The 20,635-nt window shown below is 42.4% G+C and overlaps 2 protein-coding genes across 3 annotated transcripts; both read left to right on the plus strand.

Moving 5' to 3' along the window:
- Nucleotides 1-7,550: 7,550 nt before the first annotated feature.
- On the plus strand, nucleotides 7,551-10,668 carry sfrp2 (secreted frizzled-related protein 2). Its single transcript, XM_053418511.1, has 3 exons — nucleotides 7,551-8,156; nucleotides 8,410-8,490; nucleotides 8,789-10,668. Exons 1-3 carry the CDS (start codon nucleotides 7,655-7,657, stop codon nucleotides 9,091-9,093), a joined length of 888 nt encoding a protein of 295 aa, XP_053274486.1. The 5' UTR covers nucleotides 7,551-7,654; the 3' UTR covers nucleotides 9,094-10,668.
- A 2,553-nt stretch (nucleotides 10,669-13,221) lies between these two features.
- tnip2 (TNFAIP3 interacting protein 2) lies at nucleotides 13,222-17,087 on the plus strand. Of its 2 annotated transcripts, none has more exons than XM_053419357.1 (6): nucleotides 13,222-14,163; nucleotides 14,818-15,114; nucleotides 15,232-15,321; nucleotides 15,444-15,707; nucleotides 15,797-15,913; nucleotides 16,034-17,087. In XM_053419357.1, exons 1-6 carry the CDS (start codon nucleotides 13,861-13,863, stop codon nucleotides 16,313-16,315), a joined length of 1,353 nt encoding a protein of 450 aa, XP_053275332.1. In that variant the 5' UTR covers nucleotides 13,222-13,860; the 3' UTR covers nucleotides 16,316-17,087. The 2 variants fall into 2 exon arrangements, with proteins under 2 accessions (XP_053275332.1, XP_053275331.1); XM_053419356.1 differs by having other exon boundaries at nucleotides 13,373-14,163; nucleotides 16,031-17,087.
- The last annotated feature ends 3,548 nt before the right edge of the window (nucleotides 17,088-20,635 follow it).

Consider the following 20,635-nt stretch of genomic DNA (forward strand, 5'->3'; position numbering starts at 1 on the left):
GTTGGAGAAGCCCTGGGCATTAAAGGGGACCCATCATCTAGGTAATGCGAGGCCTGGTTTTAAGCGTGTGTGCGGTGATCTGTCTCCCCGAAGAGTTTGGGATAACGCCGGTTGTTTTCCGCCTCCTCTCAGCGGGACTCTGCAGGTTTAACGTGCGTCGCCCCGGGCCTGTTCCGTCCACCATTACAACAAAACCCACACACACACAATGCACTGGCTCTACTGGAAGTCAGGACGAACCCACTCGCTTCTGGGACTGGGTTCAGGGATAGTAAAAGTCTCGGTGGTTCCCTCCGACCGCACTCAGGCTGCGCTCCTCTGTGGCCATCGCAGGAGAACTCGGCGCGTGGGGTTTTAATGTTGCCCTCCACTAATGAAAACAACGGGAAAGCAATGATGACATGTTCGAGGGTCCACGAGACAAATTACAATCGGTGGTTGGCGCTTTTACAAAAGTATTTGCTCCTAAGGAGGAAAGTGGCTGTAAAATAAACCTGGTGGCCCAGTGGAATAAGATTATCAGACATTGTATAACAGTATGAAAAGTTCAGAAGCACAGTTTTCTAGCAGTAACATAAACAAACAGATGCACATATTCAGCTGCTTTGAGGCGGACTGGTCTGGTTCTCTTTAGGAAATGACTTGTAAAACATTTTCAGTTTTCTGTTTGCAGCATGTTCCTTTGCATCCTGAAAAAAATAATACAAAACTCACTTTTCAATTGTCGCTACTTTGGTTAACAATCTTTTTGTGCAACTTGTTTGCTTGTGTTGGTTGTGAATGACACAAAAAGCAACTTGTTTCACCATATTTCCAGGTAGAATATGAGATGCAATGACACAGGGAAGCGGATTATGCTGCAGCAGCGTTTTGAGACGTTTTTCACTGTGGAACAACAATTGGAATCGATTAAACCTCTTGGGGGATGAGAGTATCGGTGTTAAAAGCTAAAAGCTAAAAAGGGATAATATGATACTCCAAAGGAAAACACACTTAGTGAAGTACCGCTGCAAGGTTATCAATCCTATTCTCTTGGGATTCTCTGGACAGAGGCCATGTTGTTCTGTCCCTCGTGTAACTTTCTTTTATATTATGATTTATATTCATTATTAATAGTAAATCTTTAATGAAGATCTTTTATGACTAATAAGGTGGTAATTTACAAGAATAAAGTTATTATATTACAAGAATAAAGAAAAAAATTGAAATAAGCAGCAGGAGATATTATTCATAACATTAAGACCTGATTGTGATAAATGTACAACTTATTTCTTGTGAAATTGCAAATATTAGCAGATAAAGATCTTAAACACTACAAATATCATTGTATGAGCGGTTTTCCTTCTGGTTTAATCTAGATGCCTTTCATTCCTCAGCACATTTACATTTCCTGGAGAACAATGAAGTCCGAACTCAGTCTTCTCGTGCGTGTGTGTATTTTTTGGCAGGTCAGATGTATCTGGATAAAATTACCCCAAATTACATTTACTTAAGTTAAATGGAGTTATCCGTCTTATTTGTAGTGTAAGGAAAAAATTGGGGAAATGACAAATGATTATATTGCAGGTCTGTTTTCTGTACCGTGCGTTTGTAGGATAATTATACTGTGATGGCTTTGCTCCATTTGGAAACTGTACAAAGCAGCAATGAGTCAAATCCTGGTTCAGAGTGAAAATCAGAGGTGAAACCAGGAAGTAGAGTTTGTCCAGAGTTTGAGCTGAACTCGGTGTAAAGTCAGTTTTTTGTTCCAAACACATACACACACTTCAACTATACTTCAAAATAAAACGTGTCCTTGTTGTGGTGTCGCAACTGTGAATGAATACCAAACCTTTATTTACACTTGAGCCCACGTCTGGTATTCCAGGGGTCACTGTGGGTCACTTGCTCGCCCGCTTCCACCATCGCTAAAATTTAGAGGGGTGGGTTTTTCGTTTTACCTTTTTTTTTGTAACCCTAAAATTCCTGAGATGAAGTTATGTGAGATTATATTTCACAACACAAACTGCCAAAAGGCAAATGATCTGTGACTTCTTCCAGAGCTGCAATTTGTTCATGTCACGCAAAACTTATCGTTGTAGGAAGTTAACACACACACACACACACACACACACACACACACACACACACACACACACACACACACGCACACACACACACACACACACACACACACACACACTTATTTCAAGATCATTTGTCTTTATCATCTGCATTGACGGTCTATAAGCCAATTGTTATTTCAAAACAAAAAAATTAAGTAGATCCCTAATAATAAATTGCACATTTAGAACAAATACTTCATTTAAAAATACAATATTAATCAGCTGTTCTTTTTTATCAATCTTCTCTAAGAATACTTCAATTTAGGATTTACATTTCTTCTATAAGAAGAACAAGACTTGAATAAGAGATGTTTCAAACAACGTTCTATAACTAACAGTGAAGTATACATTTACAAATCAAATACACATATATCTGTAGGGTAAAACAAACACTTTTCTTTTAGCGTGAACAAATGATTCATCCTGACTGAGGATGCAGTCTCTCTCACTGTCACCAGATAAAGTTACATCCGTCCCTTTAAAGGCATTTTAGTTGTTAGAAGTTTAATGATCGTTAAATTCCTAATAAGGGTAAACCAGAAGAACTTTCGCTTTTATTGAAATTCTAATTCAAAATATCAATTTGGTAAATGTGGGCCCAGAATGTGACTTAAAACCAGCACAGTAAACTTCCTTCACTGATATCAAGGTCTTTATAAATAACATATTTTATTCTCGTTCAGTTAAAGCTCATTTTAACAATTTAGGCGGAGAAACTACAGCAACATCCTTTTCTTAACGAGGAATGTGTGAAGGTGGCCGGGGGCACGACTCCTCCACAGGGGGTGCAGATCAGGTACGGGTCAGTCAGGAGACTCCTCTGTGGCTGCAGAGCTGCTCGTACTTTAGTCGAAGTTGTAAAGCTGCTCACAGTGTGAGTCTTCCAGCTTCGGTATCGGTCAGGGGTCAGAGAGCAGGGCCCTGATGAAGGATCTGCTCGTCACACTAACATCCTGGGAGCATAAACCTGCCTGTTTGTGGATCCTGGGACACAAACCTGGACGAGGTCTCAGACTTTAGATGCTGAGTTCCGGAAATAATCACACACCTGTGGGTTTGCCTTCACAATGCTGTCAGAGCAAATCGCTGGATCTGTGCTGCAAATATCAAGCTACAGCCAGGAACCAGTTAGCTTAGCTTAGCACAAAGACAGAAAATGTGGGAAACTATAAGCATGTATCTGAAAATACACACAGCTTTTTGTCAGGAGGATAATTGGGCAGATTTAGGTCAGTCGGTGCAGATTACCTGCCCCAGTAATCCTGAAGTGTGGGGGGTATACAAAATAAACTTAATGCTACCGATTGAGACAGAAACCTGTAACAGCCAATGAGAGCGAGCTGACCAACAAGCGCCACCAACCGGATGTTGCGTACTTGTGCAGCGAGTGTACAACTCCAGTTCAAGGTGGTGGTATTGCACCTAAAAGTTGTTTGCCATCCTCCATAACAAAAACTGAAGGAGAAGAAGAAGTGTCTTTTGAATTTCTGTGAGATTCCAAGTGTCTGGAATCACCCAATTCGAGTGATCAAGATGATTTGGCCTCACTTTTGGGTGTGCGTCATGTCGGCCATCTTTATATACAGTCTACGAGTTGTGTACGTTTTATCTGTTCAACAAATGAAAGGAGAAGTCTGATCAGAAAAAACTCTGAACATGTTTCCAAAACCTATACAACCTCAAATGTCGATGCCTTAATTCAACAGAAAATAAAAAGGCTCTAGCTCCCCCTTCACATATTTGACCACTTCTATACGTCCACGTTTCCCATACACGTCGTATACCACAGCTGCTCTGAGCCGCCACACTGAGTCAATTAGACCTGTTCAATGGGAACATCAATTATGCCAAGCAGGGACCGTCTATATGACTCAAGCTCTAATCCGATTAATTCCTGTTGGATGGGACAAATTCCTTCCCAAATGTCAACGTACAAGGAGTGATTGAAGTTAACAAGCTCATTAGTGCACTTTGGGACAATGTTCAGAGCTGTAGGGTTGATTCTCAGTTGGCAGTCGAGGGGCCTTGGAGGATCAGGAAAGATCCGTGCTTCTTACAGTTGATCTTTTTTATTGTGTTCTAATAAATAATGATTTCAGACGACTGAGATTTAACGGACATTTGGAACTATCCTATGAATTTCGAGATGATTCTACACACTGTGCTCATTTTCCTTTTAGTGAAAACACAGTGGACCAACGGACAATGGCACAGGAGAATAAATTATATTAGACTTGTGCTCCACAGACAGGATCAATTCATTGTCCGTGTCGCCTCTAATGCAACATGTTACCAGTTAGATAAGTACAGAAGATCACTAGACCTATCCATTCCTTTATTCTGGTCAGACGTCATTTGCCTTAAATCTCCTGTATGGAGCTACTTAGCTTTTCTGCACAGAATCTTTGAAAATCAAGATCAAGTAAGAAAGTGGACTTTTCAAAACGCATGGGTCCTGGTTCCCATTATAACCCTGGTAGCTTTGATGCTGGACTCTTCATGAACATCCAATAAATTGATTCCTCCAACATTTCAGCCGACGCTTCTTTTGAACCTGCGCCGTACACTGTGTGATTGTGTTTGACAGCATCGTCTAGCCCTCGACTCTTTATGAAGACAGGAAGGAGAAGGTGAAAGGGGGGGGGGGGGGGGGGGGGGGGTAGAACAATGAATGACAGATGGACCAGAGGGTCTGACAAGCTGTGTCTCATTTTCCGAGTTGTAATGAGAACCCGCTGGGGTGACTTTAGGCACAGGCCCAGGATCAGTTTACCTCTGTCCTGAGCCCCTGACTTTTACTGTCTGTGAAACCCTATTGTTAATGCAGGCTGCATGTTTTCTGTGTTCGGAGGAGTAAAGCCTGCGTGGTAAAGCATGATCACATCCAAACCCTCTATCCACTGTTGATCCTTTTCCTTCATTTATACCCTTTAACTCTACAGGATGAACTCAAGCATCTGGGTCGGATCAGCTTGACTAGTTTACCACATGTTTTATATTTACTTGATGCCCCAGGAGCAGGCGTACGAGGCATCAGCCGTCTGTTTACGGATGATCACCGAGAGGGTTAGCAAGTGACCTACCACGTACAGTTCGGCCAGATGACCTACTGCTCTCCTAGAAGGAGTCCAGTTGCAGGTTAACAGGGGGCTCCAGCTCCTAAATGGTGGTATAAGTGTTTCAACAGAGAGCTGAATAGAACTAACACACTTTGAAGGAGCTGGGATGGGGGGGGGGGGGGGGGGAGTCGCCCTATAAAAGCAAGTTAAACCTTTGACACTGACTGAAGAACCAGTTAATTCCCCGGTTCCTAATGTTGTTAATCCTGATAGATTTCAAAGACGTTTTTTGCTCTTTGAAGAGTTAAATTCACCAAAATTACAGATTTCTAACGTTCTCTTAAAAATTAATTCAAAAGAAACGCTCCCTATTACAAAAGCATGTTCACTGGATCATTCAGATTAACAAAGACACTGTTTTTGGAAATAGATATTGTATTGTGAATATAATATTTCTATGATTTACACGTTAAAAAATCACAGATCATTCACTAAAGTCGCTTTCAGACATGAACTCCTGAAATTATCCAGACGGGCTAATTGTGAGAACGCAAATGTCCAAGTCAGTTGCTCTGGATTATCTCCAGACCTTTTTCCTCCCAACCCCCTGATTCAAATCTCAGAAGAATGTCCGAGTGTGAGACCACAACAGGAGAATGACCTTGAACGAAACAAGAAGAAAACAAATATCTCAGGACAAGATGTCAACTTGGAAAGACAAAGAGATTCAAGAGCTTTTGGCGTTAATGTCCAACACCAGTGTCGGTGTGCTAGAAACAAGAACTCAGGAAAGGAACATCAGTCATAATGATGAGTCAGATTTTCAGATAAACCAACCAACCACCAACTCAAAAAAATTATGAGATTTCTCCTTGAATCCTGTTTTTGATTGGAGGCTGAAATCTCAGGGACAGAGTCCTCCATAAATAAACCCCTTCGATAAACTTACGGGTAAGAAACTCTGATTTCTGAAACTAGTTTTTTACATTATCACACCACAACAGATGCAGCATGTGTCCCCACAACTGCAGCTTTGCTCTCCTGAGAGTGAACAATGTAGATCCATGAGGCATTTTAATTAATTAATTATCTCTTGTTCAGGAGGCACTTCCTGTCTCGCCAGCAGAAAAGCAGTGTAACACCTAATTTAAGTGTGCAGTAAGGTATTAATAAAACACTCTTTAAATAAACCAGACTTGCAAAAAATATTTAATAGGTCCTGTTTTGAGTATGGAAAGAAAAACAAGCGATGTGGGATCTGACCAGAAATATCCTATTAGTTCAATTCTGCAAAAAAAACTAAATCTTGGCACACGTAGAGCTATAAACTTTAATGACATGTTTAATTGCGAGCAAATAAACTACAGCTGTGTTTTCAATGCAAACAGTTTTTCCTGTATTTAAAGCAAGTGACTCATAACGTGTTTTGAATGATCGAAGGAGCTGCCGTGTGGAAAAGGTAAGAGAGGCCGATGACGATAGAGGAATTGACATGTGCCACTGGATGGGTTTGGGAACAGGTTTGATCATCACTAAATATACCTGTAGTTGTTTTTGGGGAACATAAATTGTGCTCCATTGTACATGGGGGGAGGGGGCAGTGCAGGCCTCAGTCCACAGATATGTCTCAGTCTGGGAAAGTGAAACCAAGATATCTGCATTTCTTGAAATAACATATGGGAAAATACACCTTTGGGATTTGGGTGACCTGACCATTTGAGTTCCTCGAACCTTTTACATTCGAGCCTGGAGTGCTGGTTTGTTTCACCTCCTTCCCAGGGAGGAAGAGGAAGGTGAAGCCTGAGAAGAACCACAGGGCTGCAGACCAGACTGTAGCTCAAGGGGGTCTGGGGCAGTGGATGGGAGCCAGAGCCCTGAGCAGGAGGAGGCAGATTCGGTTTCACCCCCGAGTGTGTGCTGAATGGAGGTCTCCCTCTCATACCAATATTTCATCATGTGTGGGTATGAACCTGCAGGCCTACCCATGAGGATTTCACTGCTGTACACTCCTAATGATGGAAAATAAACGCTCCACTGAACAGAGCTAAATGCCCCCACTGACAACACTCACAAAGTATTTACAGTGCAGGCCCCCGAGAGCAGCAAAGTGAGGGATCACTCCTTTCTGTGGAGTTTAATGAGGAAAACCTGTCACACACGGTTTGTTAGGATTTCAATGAAGGGCAGGAGATGAGGGAAATTGTTAAGAGGACAACTGGTAATAAAATACTATGAACTATAATTAGAAATAAAGGAGGAAATCAAAAGAGGATTTGCTTTGATTTAAACTGATCCGCCAGGTTTCACCTGATATGAGGAGAACAAGCGCGTCTTTACGCGCAACATCCAGACTCCACCCAGACATGCCTGGAAGAAAACCCCTCGTTGCACTCGTGGGCTGGCCACTGACAGAAGCTGCATCCACGCTGACTGATGCTCAACAGACCCTGATTACGCGTCTGTGCTCACAACTTTTACGCACACGACAAGATGAGAGCCTTGGTTTCAGCAGCGACGTTTCTGTGGGTGATCGCGATACCCTGCACGGAAGCCATCCACGGAATGTATAACTTTGGCCAGCACGAGTTATTCTACAAGAAGAACCACTGCAAGCAAATCCCTGCGAACCTCCTGCTGTGCCACGACATCGAGTACACGGAGATGCGCCTCCCGAACCTGCTCGGACACGAAACCATGAATGAGGTTCTGCAGCAAGCCTCGTCCTGGATCCCGCTGGTGCAGAAGCAATGTCACCCGGACACGAGGAAGTTCCTCTGCTCCCTCTTCGCGCCCGTGTGTCTGGACGAGCTGGACGAGCCCATCCAGCCGTGCAGGTCCCTGTGCGAGAGCGTCAAGCAGGGCTGCGCGCCCGTGATGTCCGCGTTCGGCTTCCCCTGGCCGAAGATGCTGGACTGCGACCGTTTCCCGCTGGACAACGACCTGTGCATCCCCCCTGCAGGCATCGACAACTTTGTGCCAGCCACCAAGGAGGGTATGGTTTTGATTGCATGTGTTGTAAGAAGCACACTTAAAATCAAAATTCCTAAAAATAGATATATTATCTTTTACTTCGTAAAGTTTATATGCATACAACATATTTGTGTCCATGCATTGCACCAGAATGTGTTAGCTACTTATTCTGATCTGTAAATATCTTTCTTGTCATGAATTATGTCAGATTATCTAATTACCAGGTTATGATTTCAATCATCACTGATCAGTTGTGTCTCATTTGTTTGTTTCAGTGCCCAGAGTGTGCGATGCTTGCAAGGAAACGGACGAAAATGACAACGAAATTGTTGACAACCTGTGTAAGAATGACTTTGGTAAGTACGCCCCAATCCATTTTTACTAGAGCACCGGTTCCTGAGGGGCCCCAAGGGGTCATGAAGGAAGGTTCCAGGGGACCCCAGGCAAGAAGGGGGACACATTTCACTGTTAGACAAGTTTAACTTCCACAAGAAAGTTCCATGAAACAATAAGTGGCGTAACCAAGAATTCTCTCCTGAGTTTCATGTCACCTGATGCCTGCATGTTAGCTCCAAACCAACTGTAAACACACGTGTCTTTCATCACAAGAGGACGATCTGTATAAAAAACATATCTGTGTGTTATATCTTTCAGCTCTGAAGATCAAAGTGAAGGAAATCTCCTACATCAACGGTGACACCAAGATTGTGCCGGAGACCAAGAGCAAGACCATCTACAAGCTGAACGGCGTGACGGAGCACGACCTGAAGAAGACGGTGCTGTGGCTGAGGGACGGCCTGCAGTGCATCTGCGAGGAGATGAACGACATCAACGCCGCCTACCTGGTCATGGGCCAGAAGAGGGACGGCCACCTGGTCATCACCTCGCTGAAGCGCTGGCAGAAGGGACAGCGCGAGTTCAAGAGGATCTCACGCAGCATCCGCAAGCTGCAGTGTTAGGAGGGGGAGAAGAAAACAAACTGCATGTGTTACTGTTGAAGATAAAGTTCAGTCGAGCTCTTCCCCCGTTCAAATTTCACCATTGCCGTCAAATATAGTCCAACAAAGATGTTTTCCCGGGCATTTCAAGACTCATCACTTCATGTGTCAGCCACTGGTTTATCATTTAAAATGCTAGATTCAGAAAAAAAGGTAGCATTGGGCCCAGTCAGGGCTAAAATAACTTTACAATAACTTTATTTGAGACTGAATTTTCAGTTTTCGGCCAATACATTGCAACTAAGGTTAAACTACTTTAAACGGCAACCTCCGGATTCTAAAAAATACAAATTAAATCAGGTGTAGACATTCATCTGACTTTCATCCAATGAGTCCCATTCAATTTGCACTGGCCCCGTTAATGCAGAGGCCAGTTCTCCAGCGGTGTGTCCTTCCCTGGGGAGCTGTCTTCGCTGTCACCTCATTAATTGCAGTTAATTGCCCTCGGCCTCCGTCCCGTGGGCAGACTGGATCCCTAATTGCACGGTTAGAGATTTGAATCCAGGATTATAAAATGACTGACTCTAATAATCATTGGCAGATGAGGCCTACTGTTAAATCCTGCCGAAAGGTTGAGTTTTATTAGACTTAAAAAAAATACCTTTCTTTTGTCAACTTCTGTGCGGAGGCCTCAAACTGTGTTAAATCCTCAGAATTCCTATTGAAGAAGTAAAAGGCCTTGACTGGACCGGACTCTAATTTAGGTTCATTAAAGTCTTTCTAAATTTGGTATTCGCTTCCTACAGTTACAAACAATGAGTCACTTTGTTAGGGAAGCTATGATCCTGTATCTGAGACTAATATAAAGATATTGGTGTTTTTGTATTCTTTCCGTTTTCTCCAGCAAAAAAGAAGAAGATGAGAGATAGCTGGCTATATTCTCTGCCTGTTCAACATTTGTAATATTCTTGGTAAACCTTTTGTACTTGAGCCACTGCATATTTTTCTACCACAATATGATAAAAAACAAAAATATTTTTCTACTCCTGACTTTCCCACGTCAGTTAAACTTTTATGTAAACTTCATCCTGTTGTTTGAGTAACACAAGTTGGTTTTTGTTCTGGTGTTTAATGTTGATTATCTGAGTTTGTGGTCGGTGGTTTATAACCGTGTGGTGTTGTGTATGTGTGTAATGTAAAGTTTGTTTTTCTTGGAAAGTATTACTGTTTAAATATCTAATACTGTCCGTTTTATCCTGTGTAATGTTTCCAGCTATTAAAAGTTGCCAACATATTTTTTGAAATCGCTCATGAACTGAGTGTTGTTTTAAAAACAAAACTAACAAGCTGACAATTAGGAGGTTCAGTTCAATAGTAGAAGGAAAACAAAACACTTACTAATAGAAGAGGATTACAAAATAATCCTCATGGCCACAGATAGAGGATTAATTTAAAGTCTGCAGAGTCTGCTTTTAAACAGCGCCATCTTGTGGAATTCGGTTGTAAAACTTGCGTAACGTTTGGTGCCACGTCTGTGATCTTCAGATCTTTGTTTACAGTTTTTCCCCAATAAAATAATAAACCTCTTTAACTTCTTGACGGTATCAGTTGTGGGGAATTTTGGCCGTTAATCGTCACGGAAATACTTTTATTTTGACACGACGCTGTGACCGTGCCTTTCTGAGAAACATGTTGCACCTGTTTGGTCTTTGTTCCTGATACTCGATTGTTTTTCATAACTTGATTACTGTGGGAAATTCTGGTTCATATCACCAACTGTACAAGAAATGACACCACAGGCTTTTAAAATATTCAACATTAGTCTTTGTTTAGGAACCATTTAAGAGTTTAATTCCTACCTTGTACTTTTGAACTAAGTAGTTCTCTCTCGCTCTTTAACTTTTATTTTATGCCATATCAGATAACTCTTTGTTTCTCTTTCTCTATCACACATCGGATACTGGGGGAGGGAGGGATCGAAACCACTAACCTTCAAGTTAGCGCACAACCCTCTTCACCTCCTGAGCCCCAGCTGCCCAAGTGACATCTTCAAATTGTTTGGATTATACAAAAGTACATTATTCATAAATGTAGAAGTTCTGACATTTTAAAACTTCTTTGCATTTTTGCTTCAAAATGATTTAATCATCAAAATAGATGGTGATTAATTTACTGTCAACCATTTGATAACATTCATCCTGGGGCCTGGATAGTCGACTGCACTGACATTTCACCATTTTGATTCAAACAAAGTAAAATAAACCAAGGCACTGTTGATGTGGGGGGAATTAAAAAGCCCTTTATTAGTGTGGCTAATGCAAGGCAAAGGAAACCCTTAAGAAAAACACATTTAAATGCACAAGATCCAGATCTTTATTTGGATCTTTAACCAAATTACACACACTCATAAATATCCGTCCCGAATTTTTTTTTCCATTAAGATCCATAATTTATTCTCTGAGAAATCTGTGAAAACACCTAATCCTGCGATGTTACAGAAAGTGATCAAATTTCTTGGACAGTACCTTCCCTAAACCATAACAAACCTTTCCACCAATTTTCATGGTAATCTGTCCGATTAAAACACAATATCCTTGTCGTGGTAAAAATGCACCGACATGTTGCGGCACACATGGTCCTTATCAGGTTGAGTGACCTTATTTGCCTCTTTTACGTTTCCCCATTTGTTTGGGGGGCTTCATCGGTGTCTTCTGATTGGTTGGGATCTCCAGACATTTTTCATTTATCCAGGTCAATCACAGCCACTTCCAATGAGCTCCTGAGAGGTATCACATGAATTGAGGTGTGAACCAAATGAGGAAGAGAGGGGACGCCACAATCACCTCACCGCTGTCTTCTTCACGACCATGAAGAACCATGTGAGCTCAACATGATCGACCACAAACATAAGGTATCTGTGACTCACAAATTCCATCCTGACAACCCCCTCTTCACACCTTGCTATTCATATGACTCTGGCCACTGTCACATGACAACCATGTGACTTTAATGAGTCACAACGTGACATTATAGTGGGATTGGCCCAGAAATACCTGGGACTCCCCAAGGGACAGTAGAGCTGAAGAAACCCCTTGAATGAATGTCTTTAAGAAAAACTCTACACTCTACTTATTCGGTCTAGACAGTTTCACCATGACCTGTCTCAGAAATACAGGGTTCATGTAGTTCAGGGTGCAATCACAGTTTTACTAATGTAGTTTAAGAATCCTTACACTACATTATAACAACTATAGAACAGTTGATTGGGCAAAAGTTGCAGATGAACTGATAGTAAATGGTTATTTGTGGAATCTCATTATATTCAATCGTGGATTCGTCAGTCACTTGAACAGGTTATATAGAGGAAGTGATTAAACCAACTTCTCAGATATGTCACTACACAGGATGATATCACAGGGTTTGTTACAGTAAAGTAAATCATCATGAGGCCATACTGGCACTATAGTTGTATTTACACTGTCAATATGTAATCTGATATTTCCAAAAGCTGAAATGACCGGGGAGGAATATTATGATCCAGTCAGTCATACTCATATGAGTCATGTAATAGTCTGGAGAGCTAAAACACACACACACACACACACACACACACACACACACACACACACACACACACACACACACACACACACACACACACACACACACACACACACACACACACACACACAATTCAAGTTACATCACAAAACAATTCAATTACATCCCAATGAAGCCTTAGTAGTCAAAATAATACACGATCAATAAAGTTGAACAAACCAAACATAATGACATTAGCATGTATAATGTATATAGATTGTGGGTTTAATGTATGTGGAGTATTTGGTGTATATAGAGTATGAAGTGTACATTGTGGTATATATATTTGGAGTATAGAGAGTATGAACTGTACATTGTAATATATATTTGGAGTATATGGAGTATATTGAGAGCATTGTAATATATAAATAGGAGTATATGGAGTATTTGGGAAATTTGCTGTAACAGGTGAAATGCCCTGATGTGACGTTCAGGGGGCGTGATGAGTGTCGGTGGAAACTCTGTAAACTACCTTAGGGGGAAAGTCATCTTCTGAATGTGTAATCGTTTAGGAATTGTAACATTAGACAATTCTATCAGGGGACTTCATCTTATTAGGGCCTTTTTATTACCCTTAGTTTCTGTTCCACCCCAAAACAACACCAACAACAACAACACGATTAACCTGTAGTGGTATTTCAACTTTATTTTTAACTTAAATTTTCTCGGTAACATCTTGGCTAATTTAAGAAACTGGAAAAAATATGACTCTTGTAGGAAACACTTGCTAAAGGGAACTAAAATAACATAATAACAACGGCTTTCGCTGGGAGTGCTGTAGTTTACGAAGGCTATGAACGCAGCGTGCGGGGTACCTCTAGCTTAGCCTTTAGCAATGAAGCTAGCTTAAAAAGTTTATAGCACGCGTTTTAATAAAAACAAATGGTTCGTGTCCCGTGTTGTTCTTGTAGTTGCGGGGCTCGGCGGGATGTGAACGCACTTGGCAACTCGGTGACGGCGGGTCTCGGAGCAGGCAGGGCTCCAAAAAGTACAGGGGGAAGTTCCCCAGGAAATCCCCCTTTCTGTCGGGGATATTATTCTCCTGCTCGCCTGCGCCTCAGACGACATCCTCGGTGCAGATCCTCGGTGAACGACGCGGGAGCGGGTTGTCAAATGTCGGATTATTAACAGAAACATTTTCCTCCTCCTCCTCCATATTTTTGTTCTTCACATCCACCAATCTCCGCCATGGATAATGTCGGCGCGAGCACGGAGGACAAGATCCGGAGCTTCAGCACCATCACCAGCCTGTATCACGAGACGCGGCAGGAGACCGAGCTGCTGAACAAACAGATCCACGTCAAGGACAACATCATCGCGGACCTGAAGGCGAGGCTGGGCCGGTACGAGCGGCTCTACATGTCGGTGGGCGACGACGAGTCGGTGGTGGTCGGTCCCTCCAAGTCGCTGCTGGAGAGCCTGTGTCAGGAGATCTGCAAGCTGAAGCAGCGGGGCAGCGACGCCGAGTTCAAGGCGTCGCGACAGGAAGAGGTACAGATGTGTTCTCTGGGCTCGTGGAGGGTTTGAGCGTCAAATGGCAGCTGGAGGAAAGTTACTCCAGCTGCATGTTAGTTGTGTTTTCACTGGAGTAAGAAGTTAAAATCGGTTAAATGGGTTTTGGAGCAATATTTCGTTCGTGTTTTCTTTTCTTTCAGTCTTTTCATTTAAGAATTTTTGTTATATTCTTCTAAGTTTAGTTTCTGTCTTGTTTCTTAAACATCTTTCTTTCACTTTTCCTTATGTTATCATTTGTTGTGACTTTTGTCTTCTTAACCTTATTTTAATTTCCAATATTTCCTAAAGCATTTTTCTCTTGAATTTTGCAGTCTTTTATTCTTAAACATTTTTATTCCATTTCTCCCTTTTTTTTCTTGAACTTTTCTCTTTCATTTTATTCTCTGATGCGTTTTTATCCTAATTTTAGCTTAAAACTTCCTCTTTTTTTTCACAAATTTTGCATTAGTTTTCAAATATGTTCTTGAATAACTTCAGTCTCATCTGCAGTGACAGAATTAGACACACGGTTTGAAGGAAAAACCTCAAGCAGAGCAATATTAGTGTCAATAATATAACCATGTAGTATATATTTAACACTTTACACACTGCAATGCTCACGTGCTCCATCTCCCTTGTTCTCCCCTCCAGGAGATCCAGAGGCTGACCTCGCAGCTCAGAGAGACGGAGCTGGAGCTGGAGAACGTCAGGTGTCAGCCCGACCACGAGAAGGACCGCGAGATCCAGAGGCTGCGCTCGGCCCTGGAGGAGAGGGAGCGCTGCGAGGCCACCAGGTCCGTCCTCTGCACCTCCCTGGTGGAGGAGGCCGACCAGCTGCGGGGGCAGCTCGGCGCCACCGTGAAGGTGTGCCAGGAGCTGCTGGCGAGGCTGGAGAGGAAGGACGGAGGAGCAGTGGAGGAGATGCCCCATCAGCAGAAGGCTAAGGAGGTGTGTGGAAGGGTTTGGACTCTCTAGGGTCTTTCCTCAAAACAACCCTGATTGTTCCACACATTCAAATCCAGCGATATTACCCTGATTTAACTTCTCTTTAATTGTTTTCAAAAGACGGCGGAGTCCTCTGACATGAGCGGTGTCAACACTCGAATCGTTCAACTTCAGGAGGAGAATAAACAGCTGAAGCAGCGAGTGGCATATGTAAGTCTCCATCAATACTTATGGGCTTAAATACAACATCAGTTGAATGTTATATTCAATATTGAATGGTAATATGGACACATTATCAAATGGTCTAAACTTTGTACCGGATTCTTTTGCAGGTACAAGGTCTGAACTCCCAGTGGCAGAAGTACGACTCCAGCCGGGAGGACTACATCCGAGGTCTGTGTCAGAGGCTGAAGGAGAGCACTGGGCCGGGCCTGATGCCTGCGCTGGGTTCTGTCAGCACTGGGTTGCTTCATCACGAAATCTCCAGGCTCAACGGCTTACTGGAAGAGAAGATGAGCGAGTGTGTGCGGCTGGAAAGAGACGTCAATGACACGAGGAGGAAGGACCAGGAGCGCATCCAGACATTGGAGCAGCAGGTTGGTTGTATTTTATTGTCTGTGTGTCTTCTGCTAAATGGATCCTGATTCAGCACATGTGTAATGTTTTTTTTCTTGTCGTTCCTCAGGTTATAATCTACACAGACGACTTTAAGTCGGAGCGCAGAGACAGAGAGCGAGCACAGGGCCAGATCCAAGACCTGAAGGAGCAGGTCTATCAGTTGAAACAGCAGCTACACAAACAGGTGAGACAACGGCCCCGACAATGAGGAAGCATTCACTTCTCTCAGGGTTTTAGCACCTTCCCGTGTGTGCGTGTGCCTCGTACAACCCTAACTGTGTATGTGTCTCATGGATTTCAGCAGGGAGCCACCAGAGAGAACAGATGTGTGGTTCCCATGTGTCGCGTGCACATAGGACACAGGATCTCCACACGGCGACAAAAGGACAATACGGAGCATCTATTGAGGACCACCGCCGAGACGCAGCCGCAGCAGCAGCCAGCAGCTGCCGCCGCCACGTCGAGCCCCGCCTGGAGCGAGTGCCAGGACCTGTCCGAGCTGCAGTGCCCGCGCTGCATGGCCAAGTTCAGTGACGCGGACACGGCAGAGTACCTGAAACACTGGGAGGAATGTGCCAAACTGTAAACGAACACTCATTCGGAAAAGACAGTCATTTGCTGACAGTAACTGAACACTGACGAGCAGCACTACACGGCAGAAAATAACCTGAGTGGAGTTTCCATTTTCGGGAAGGCGTGACTACAAATGAATCAATCGATGTGAAATGTTTGTACATAGAGAAACAAAAGTGTACAACCCCCAGTTCCCCTGTCACAGGAGAAATGAGTTCATCAGGCCTTTAGTTAAAAGAGTGTCGGGTTCTGAGTCCTGGGGCAACACATGGGGTTAATGTGGAGGGGGGAGAGGATGTCGATGCAATATATCAAATATCATATACCTCAATATGTCCAATTACAAATCTGTTGCACTTTCTTGACATTTAGCCCAAAACTAATTGTAGGATTGTACGATTTTAAAGATCCATAAGCTTCTTATTTTGGAACTAGATATCTAGTCAATAATGTGGTGCTATTCATAGTTTATTTTTGATCGAACTTGACATATTTTTTGTTCTGTAAATTATCTACTAAACAAATTTAAAATATAACTTAATATTTATTCTTCTTGCATTTATAGGAGGAGGCAGATCATTTAAGTGCGATGCCTTTTTTCATTTTTCCGCCAAAGCCAAGAAATATATTTCTTAACTCAAATGTTTTTGAGATCCACTTTTTTTTCTTTTTCTTTTTTTAAACTGATTGCATCCCAACTGACATAATGCTTATTTCTGTGATATTTGGTGCAGTTTTTCTGGAGCTGGCACATTATTTTTGTAATAAAAAAACTGTTCACCCACCTTCTGTAGCTCATGGTGATTTATATACCTTTAAAATGTTCATTATGCTGTGGCGTATTTAAATTCTCATGTCAGTCTGCAGCCCGGGGCTGCAAGCGCAGATCACAGCCTGACCTCGGAAATGTGCGCGCCACTTAATCTAAGTGTGTATGTCTTTTATTGTGCGTCTATCTGTGTCACGTGTGTGTGCACGGTGGAAAACCCCTTCCCAGCGTTGCCTGAATGGGCACGCTGTACTGTGACAGCCAGATTCCCAGCTGTTGTGTAGCTGAAGCAAACACTGCAGGGGCGCGGTAGTTCGAGTTACATCCAACATTATATATACACAACCCTCAACAACTGCCTCACAAACAAGACGCTAACTAAAAACAAAACTCTTTACTTCGTGGTTGTGAAGTATCACTTTGACACACGCAGCGGTGCTGGGTGAATCAGTTGTCATGGGGTTTGGTGTAGTAAGCACAGGAAGCTGGACATCCCCTGCTCAAAAAGGAAGTAGGCAGTTGCAGTGCATATAAAAGTTGCAGCCTAACAATAGTGGTTGTTTCTGTGTGCGGGGAACATGCACACCTTTAGATGCATTGTTCTCAGATCATAGAGCACCGTGTTTAAAGTCAGACGATATAACTTTAAAATGAGCAGGTATGAATTAAAAGAGAAAAAAATAGCTCCTACTGAGCATAGAGTTGCATGACTTGCTTGAAATACTATATTAACAAAATGTCATATTCCCAGTTAAAATGAAATCGAGCTGATTAAGAGCTTCACTTCATTCTTCAAATGAAAGTTTGATATTTTGGAGAAATATGCAAATTAGATTGATACTATTCGTCTGTTTGATAAAGATACAAAGCATTCTGTTAGCTAAAGTTAGCACCAGCCCAGGTTGATTCCATCGGAAGGTCGGAGGAACCTCCCCACCCCCGACTTTTAAATCCAAGATGGCCCCTCAGTGTATCAGCAGTACTTAACATAGTCATTTGACTTCTTATTAGCACTGCTGTTATTAAATGTGTCGTACACATAGTGCTGTCCAGTTAATCTGTGGACGTGTGGGTTAGTATGCGTGAAATGTGTAATTATGAACTGTTATTTTAATGGAACTCTACAGCAGTCTGTTGTAAAGAAGATAGCACGCATTTGTTTAGCTCTGTCCAATGTTAAGAATCAATGATAAACGTGTAAAGTCTACAGGAGGACTTTGGAACTACAGCGCTATGGTAGGCTAGCTGTTTTACTTTCTGTTTCCATGCTAAGCTAACTTTTACTGCTAGCTAGCTTCACATTTACGGTACCGACAGCCTTCTCATCCAACTCTGCGATGATAGCAAATAAGAAGTGGGGGGGAAATGAAAACTTCACGTATCAAAATAAAAAAGTTTGTACCTTGTTCACGTTCCCGAGTTTTCATTTGACACGTGGCGTCATCTCGTGATTACCTCTCTCTACGGTGATAACACACATTAGTTAACTCTGGAAGATGTTTGTGGCCGAATTAGTTTCAAACACTTTATTTCATTTACCCGAACACACCAGCCTTTCTGTAATTCACGAGCCCACAAATGAGCAAGTTTAATTTTGGCTCTGAGGGGAAACTTGAGTATCTTGTCTCTAAGTCAACCACATGCACATTGGCAGAAGAACACAGGGGCCTCGAGAAAAGGCCGTGATCTCTCTGTCAGGGATTCTCCCCCGGCGCACACCTACGCATTTACAAAAGGGTCTAAGTGACTGAACTCTACCCACCAATCTGAGGGTGGAAAAAAAAAATAGGTCACAAGTCCCCACCTGAGTGTCTGGGAACTTTTTTTAAGAGACGGAGAAGAAATTAGAAAAATCAGGTGACAGCGGTGGAGCAGTTCCTGTTGCAAAGAGGTTTCAAAGCATCAGGATGTACCGAAGTGGCAGTCGTATACTTTAACTCAGAGGGAAAAACTTCAGCCTGACACTTATCCAGACAAACACAGAATGGATAAACACGGCCTTTAATCTTGTGTATATCCTACAAGAACGGGAAATTCCCGCCTTCACGAGGGAATTCCCAAAAAAAAGCAGACAAGCTCATATGCAAACGGAGTGCTGTCGACTCGGGCAGATCCGTGTGTGTTGGTTGTGATAGTTGGTATTAATGCTGACTTATTTTTTTTTTTTGCTTAAGTCTTCTCGGTGAGGAAGTCCAAGATTTCAGCGATCAAAAACAGCACAGTGGGGGATTGCAGCCAGGAAAGAAGAGGGGGGAGATTCCATCCTAGGAGATGTATGTGATCCTGAAGTGCTGCAGGCAGTCCACAGTGAAAAGATCAGCGTTCTGATTACAAGCTACAAGGCAGCTCTGATCCCTTTTAATAATCCTATTGGCGCTCTCCCCTGTCATTGTCTGACTGCTCTGAGTGCACCATTGTGTTTTAACTCATCAGCCCGGGACGTTTTTACAGCACATTTCAAAACAAGGATCTCTGTCTGAACGTATACACACACAAAGGGATTTTTTTAGGGAACTTCTTCGCAGGCAAATGTTTAGTCCGCTAAGGGGAAAAGAGTTGAGTTGACGTTAAGTGTCTCTTATCTTTCTACATTTAAATCTGTGCCATGCTTTGGTTTTATTTAGATCACGGAGCACAAACGACCTTTTAATTCTTCGGTGATTTTGACTTGTCCTCATTTGCGTAGCTTTGTGGGGCATTTGCTTAAATGTGGCAGATCCGATCTTACATCACCGGTGACTGAGAGCGAGCAGCCAGACTGTCATTCAAACCTGAAATTTATTATGAGTCACATCTGCTCTTGGCGGCTCTCACTAACCATAACCTTTTGTCTTTTTCTTGACGCGGGCAAAGTTCACCCATTCATCAAATTTGTAAAGTTTGGTAAATTTTGGACGTGAAATCCCTTCATTTGAAAAAAAAAAAGTCTCCTGGAAAAGTGAAGAGGAAGCGATCACTGAGAAGAACTTTCCTGTTACTCACTTCCTCTTCACTTTTATCCTTTTGACTGTAAATGTAATTACAAAATTTGAGCTTTTTTTTTTAATCGCGAGCTGTTTAAAAACCTCCATCCAGTTTTTCGTTTATTAAGTAAGAATGAAAATTGGGAATATTTTACATCTTGAAATGTTGGACATCTCTTTATGTCTTTGTGAGAAAAGATGTGAAATTAATAGATCACAGATAAACCATTTTAAATTCAAGATTAGTTCTTCAGAATTCAACCATGACACCTACACCTACTAACTTGAGTGTATTTTAGCAGTATAAATCTGAAACTTTGGCTCAACAGTGATTAATAACTTACTTAAAGTTATTTTTAAATGTCACATGCTTCTTTTTTACTCAAATAAACTGGTGGAAAAACATTCAACAGTCACCTCAGCTGATGTACACAGTGAGGGGGGGGGGGGTATGTATTAACTCATCTACATCTAGATAAGCTGACCTCATTTCTCACTCGCCTCACCCAGAGGGAATGTACTTGATTTCATAACTGCCTCGATTTCGTGTGCAAACAAAACCAAACGAACAGTGCTACAGGTAAATGGCGGATGAGGCAGC

The sequence above is a fragment of the Pleuronectes platessa genome, chromosome 3, assembly GCF_947347685.1.
Source record: "Pleuronectes platessa chromosome 3, fPlePla1.1, whole genome shotgun sequence".
In the NCBI taxonomy this organism is placed as follows: domain Eukaryota; kingdom Metazoa; phylum Chordata; class Actinopteri; order Pleuronectiformes; family Pleuronectidae; genus Pleuronectes; species Pleuronectes platessa.

What these genes read in the sequence shown, in the direction of transcription:
- sfrp2 (XM_053418511.1), top strand. Translation starts at nt 7,655, where the DNA reads ATGAGAGCCTTGGTTTCAGCAGCGACGTTTCTGTGGGTGATCGCGATA. An exon ending in TGTGCCAGCCACCAAGGAGG is followed by an intron (nt 8,157 to 8,409) that starts GTATGGTTTTGA and finishes TGTTTGTTTCAG; the next exon opens with TGCCCAGAGTGTGCGATGCT. An exon ending in CCTGTGTAAGAATGACTTTG is followed by an intron (nt 8,491 to 8,788) that starts GTAAGTACGCCC and finishes TATATCTTTCAG; the next exon opens with CTCTGAAGATCAAAGTGAAG.
- tnip2 (XM_053419356.1), top strand. Translation starts at nt 13,861, where the DNA reads ATGGATAATGTCGGCGCGAGCACGGAGGACAAGATCCGGAGCTTCAGC. An exon ending in ATCAGCAGAAGGCTAAGGAG is followed by an intron (nt 15,115 to 15,231) that starts GTGTGTGGAAGG and finishes TGTTTTCAAAAG; the next exon opens with ACGGCGGAGTCCTCTGACAT. An exon ending in TCCAGACATTGGAGCAGCAG is followed by an intron (nt 15,708 to 15,796) that starts GTTGGTTGTATT and finishes GTCGTTCCTCAG; the next exon opens with GTTATAATCTACACAGACGA.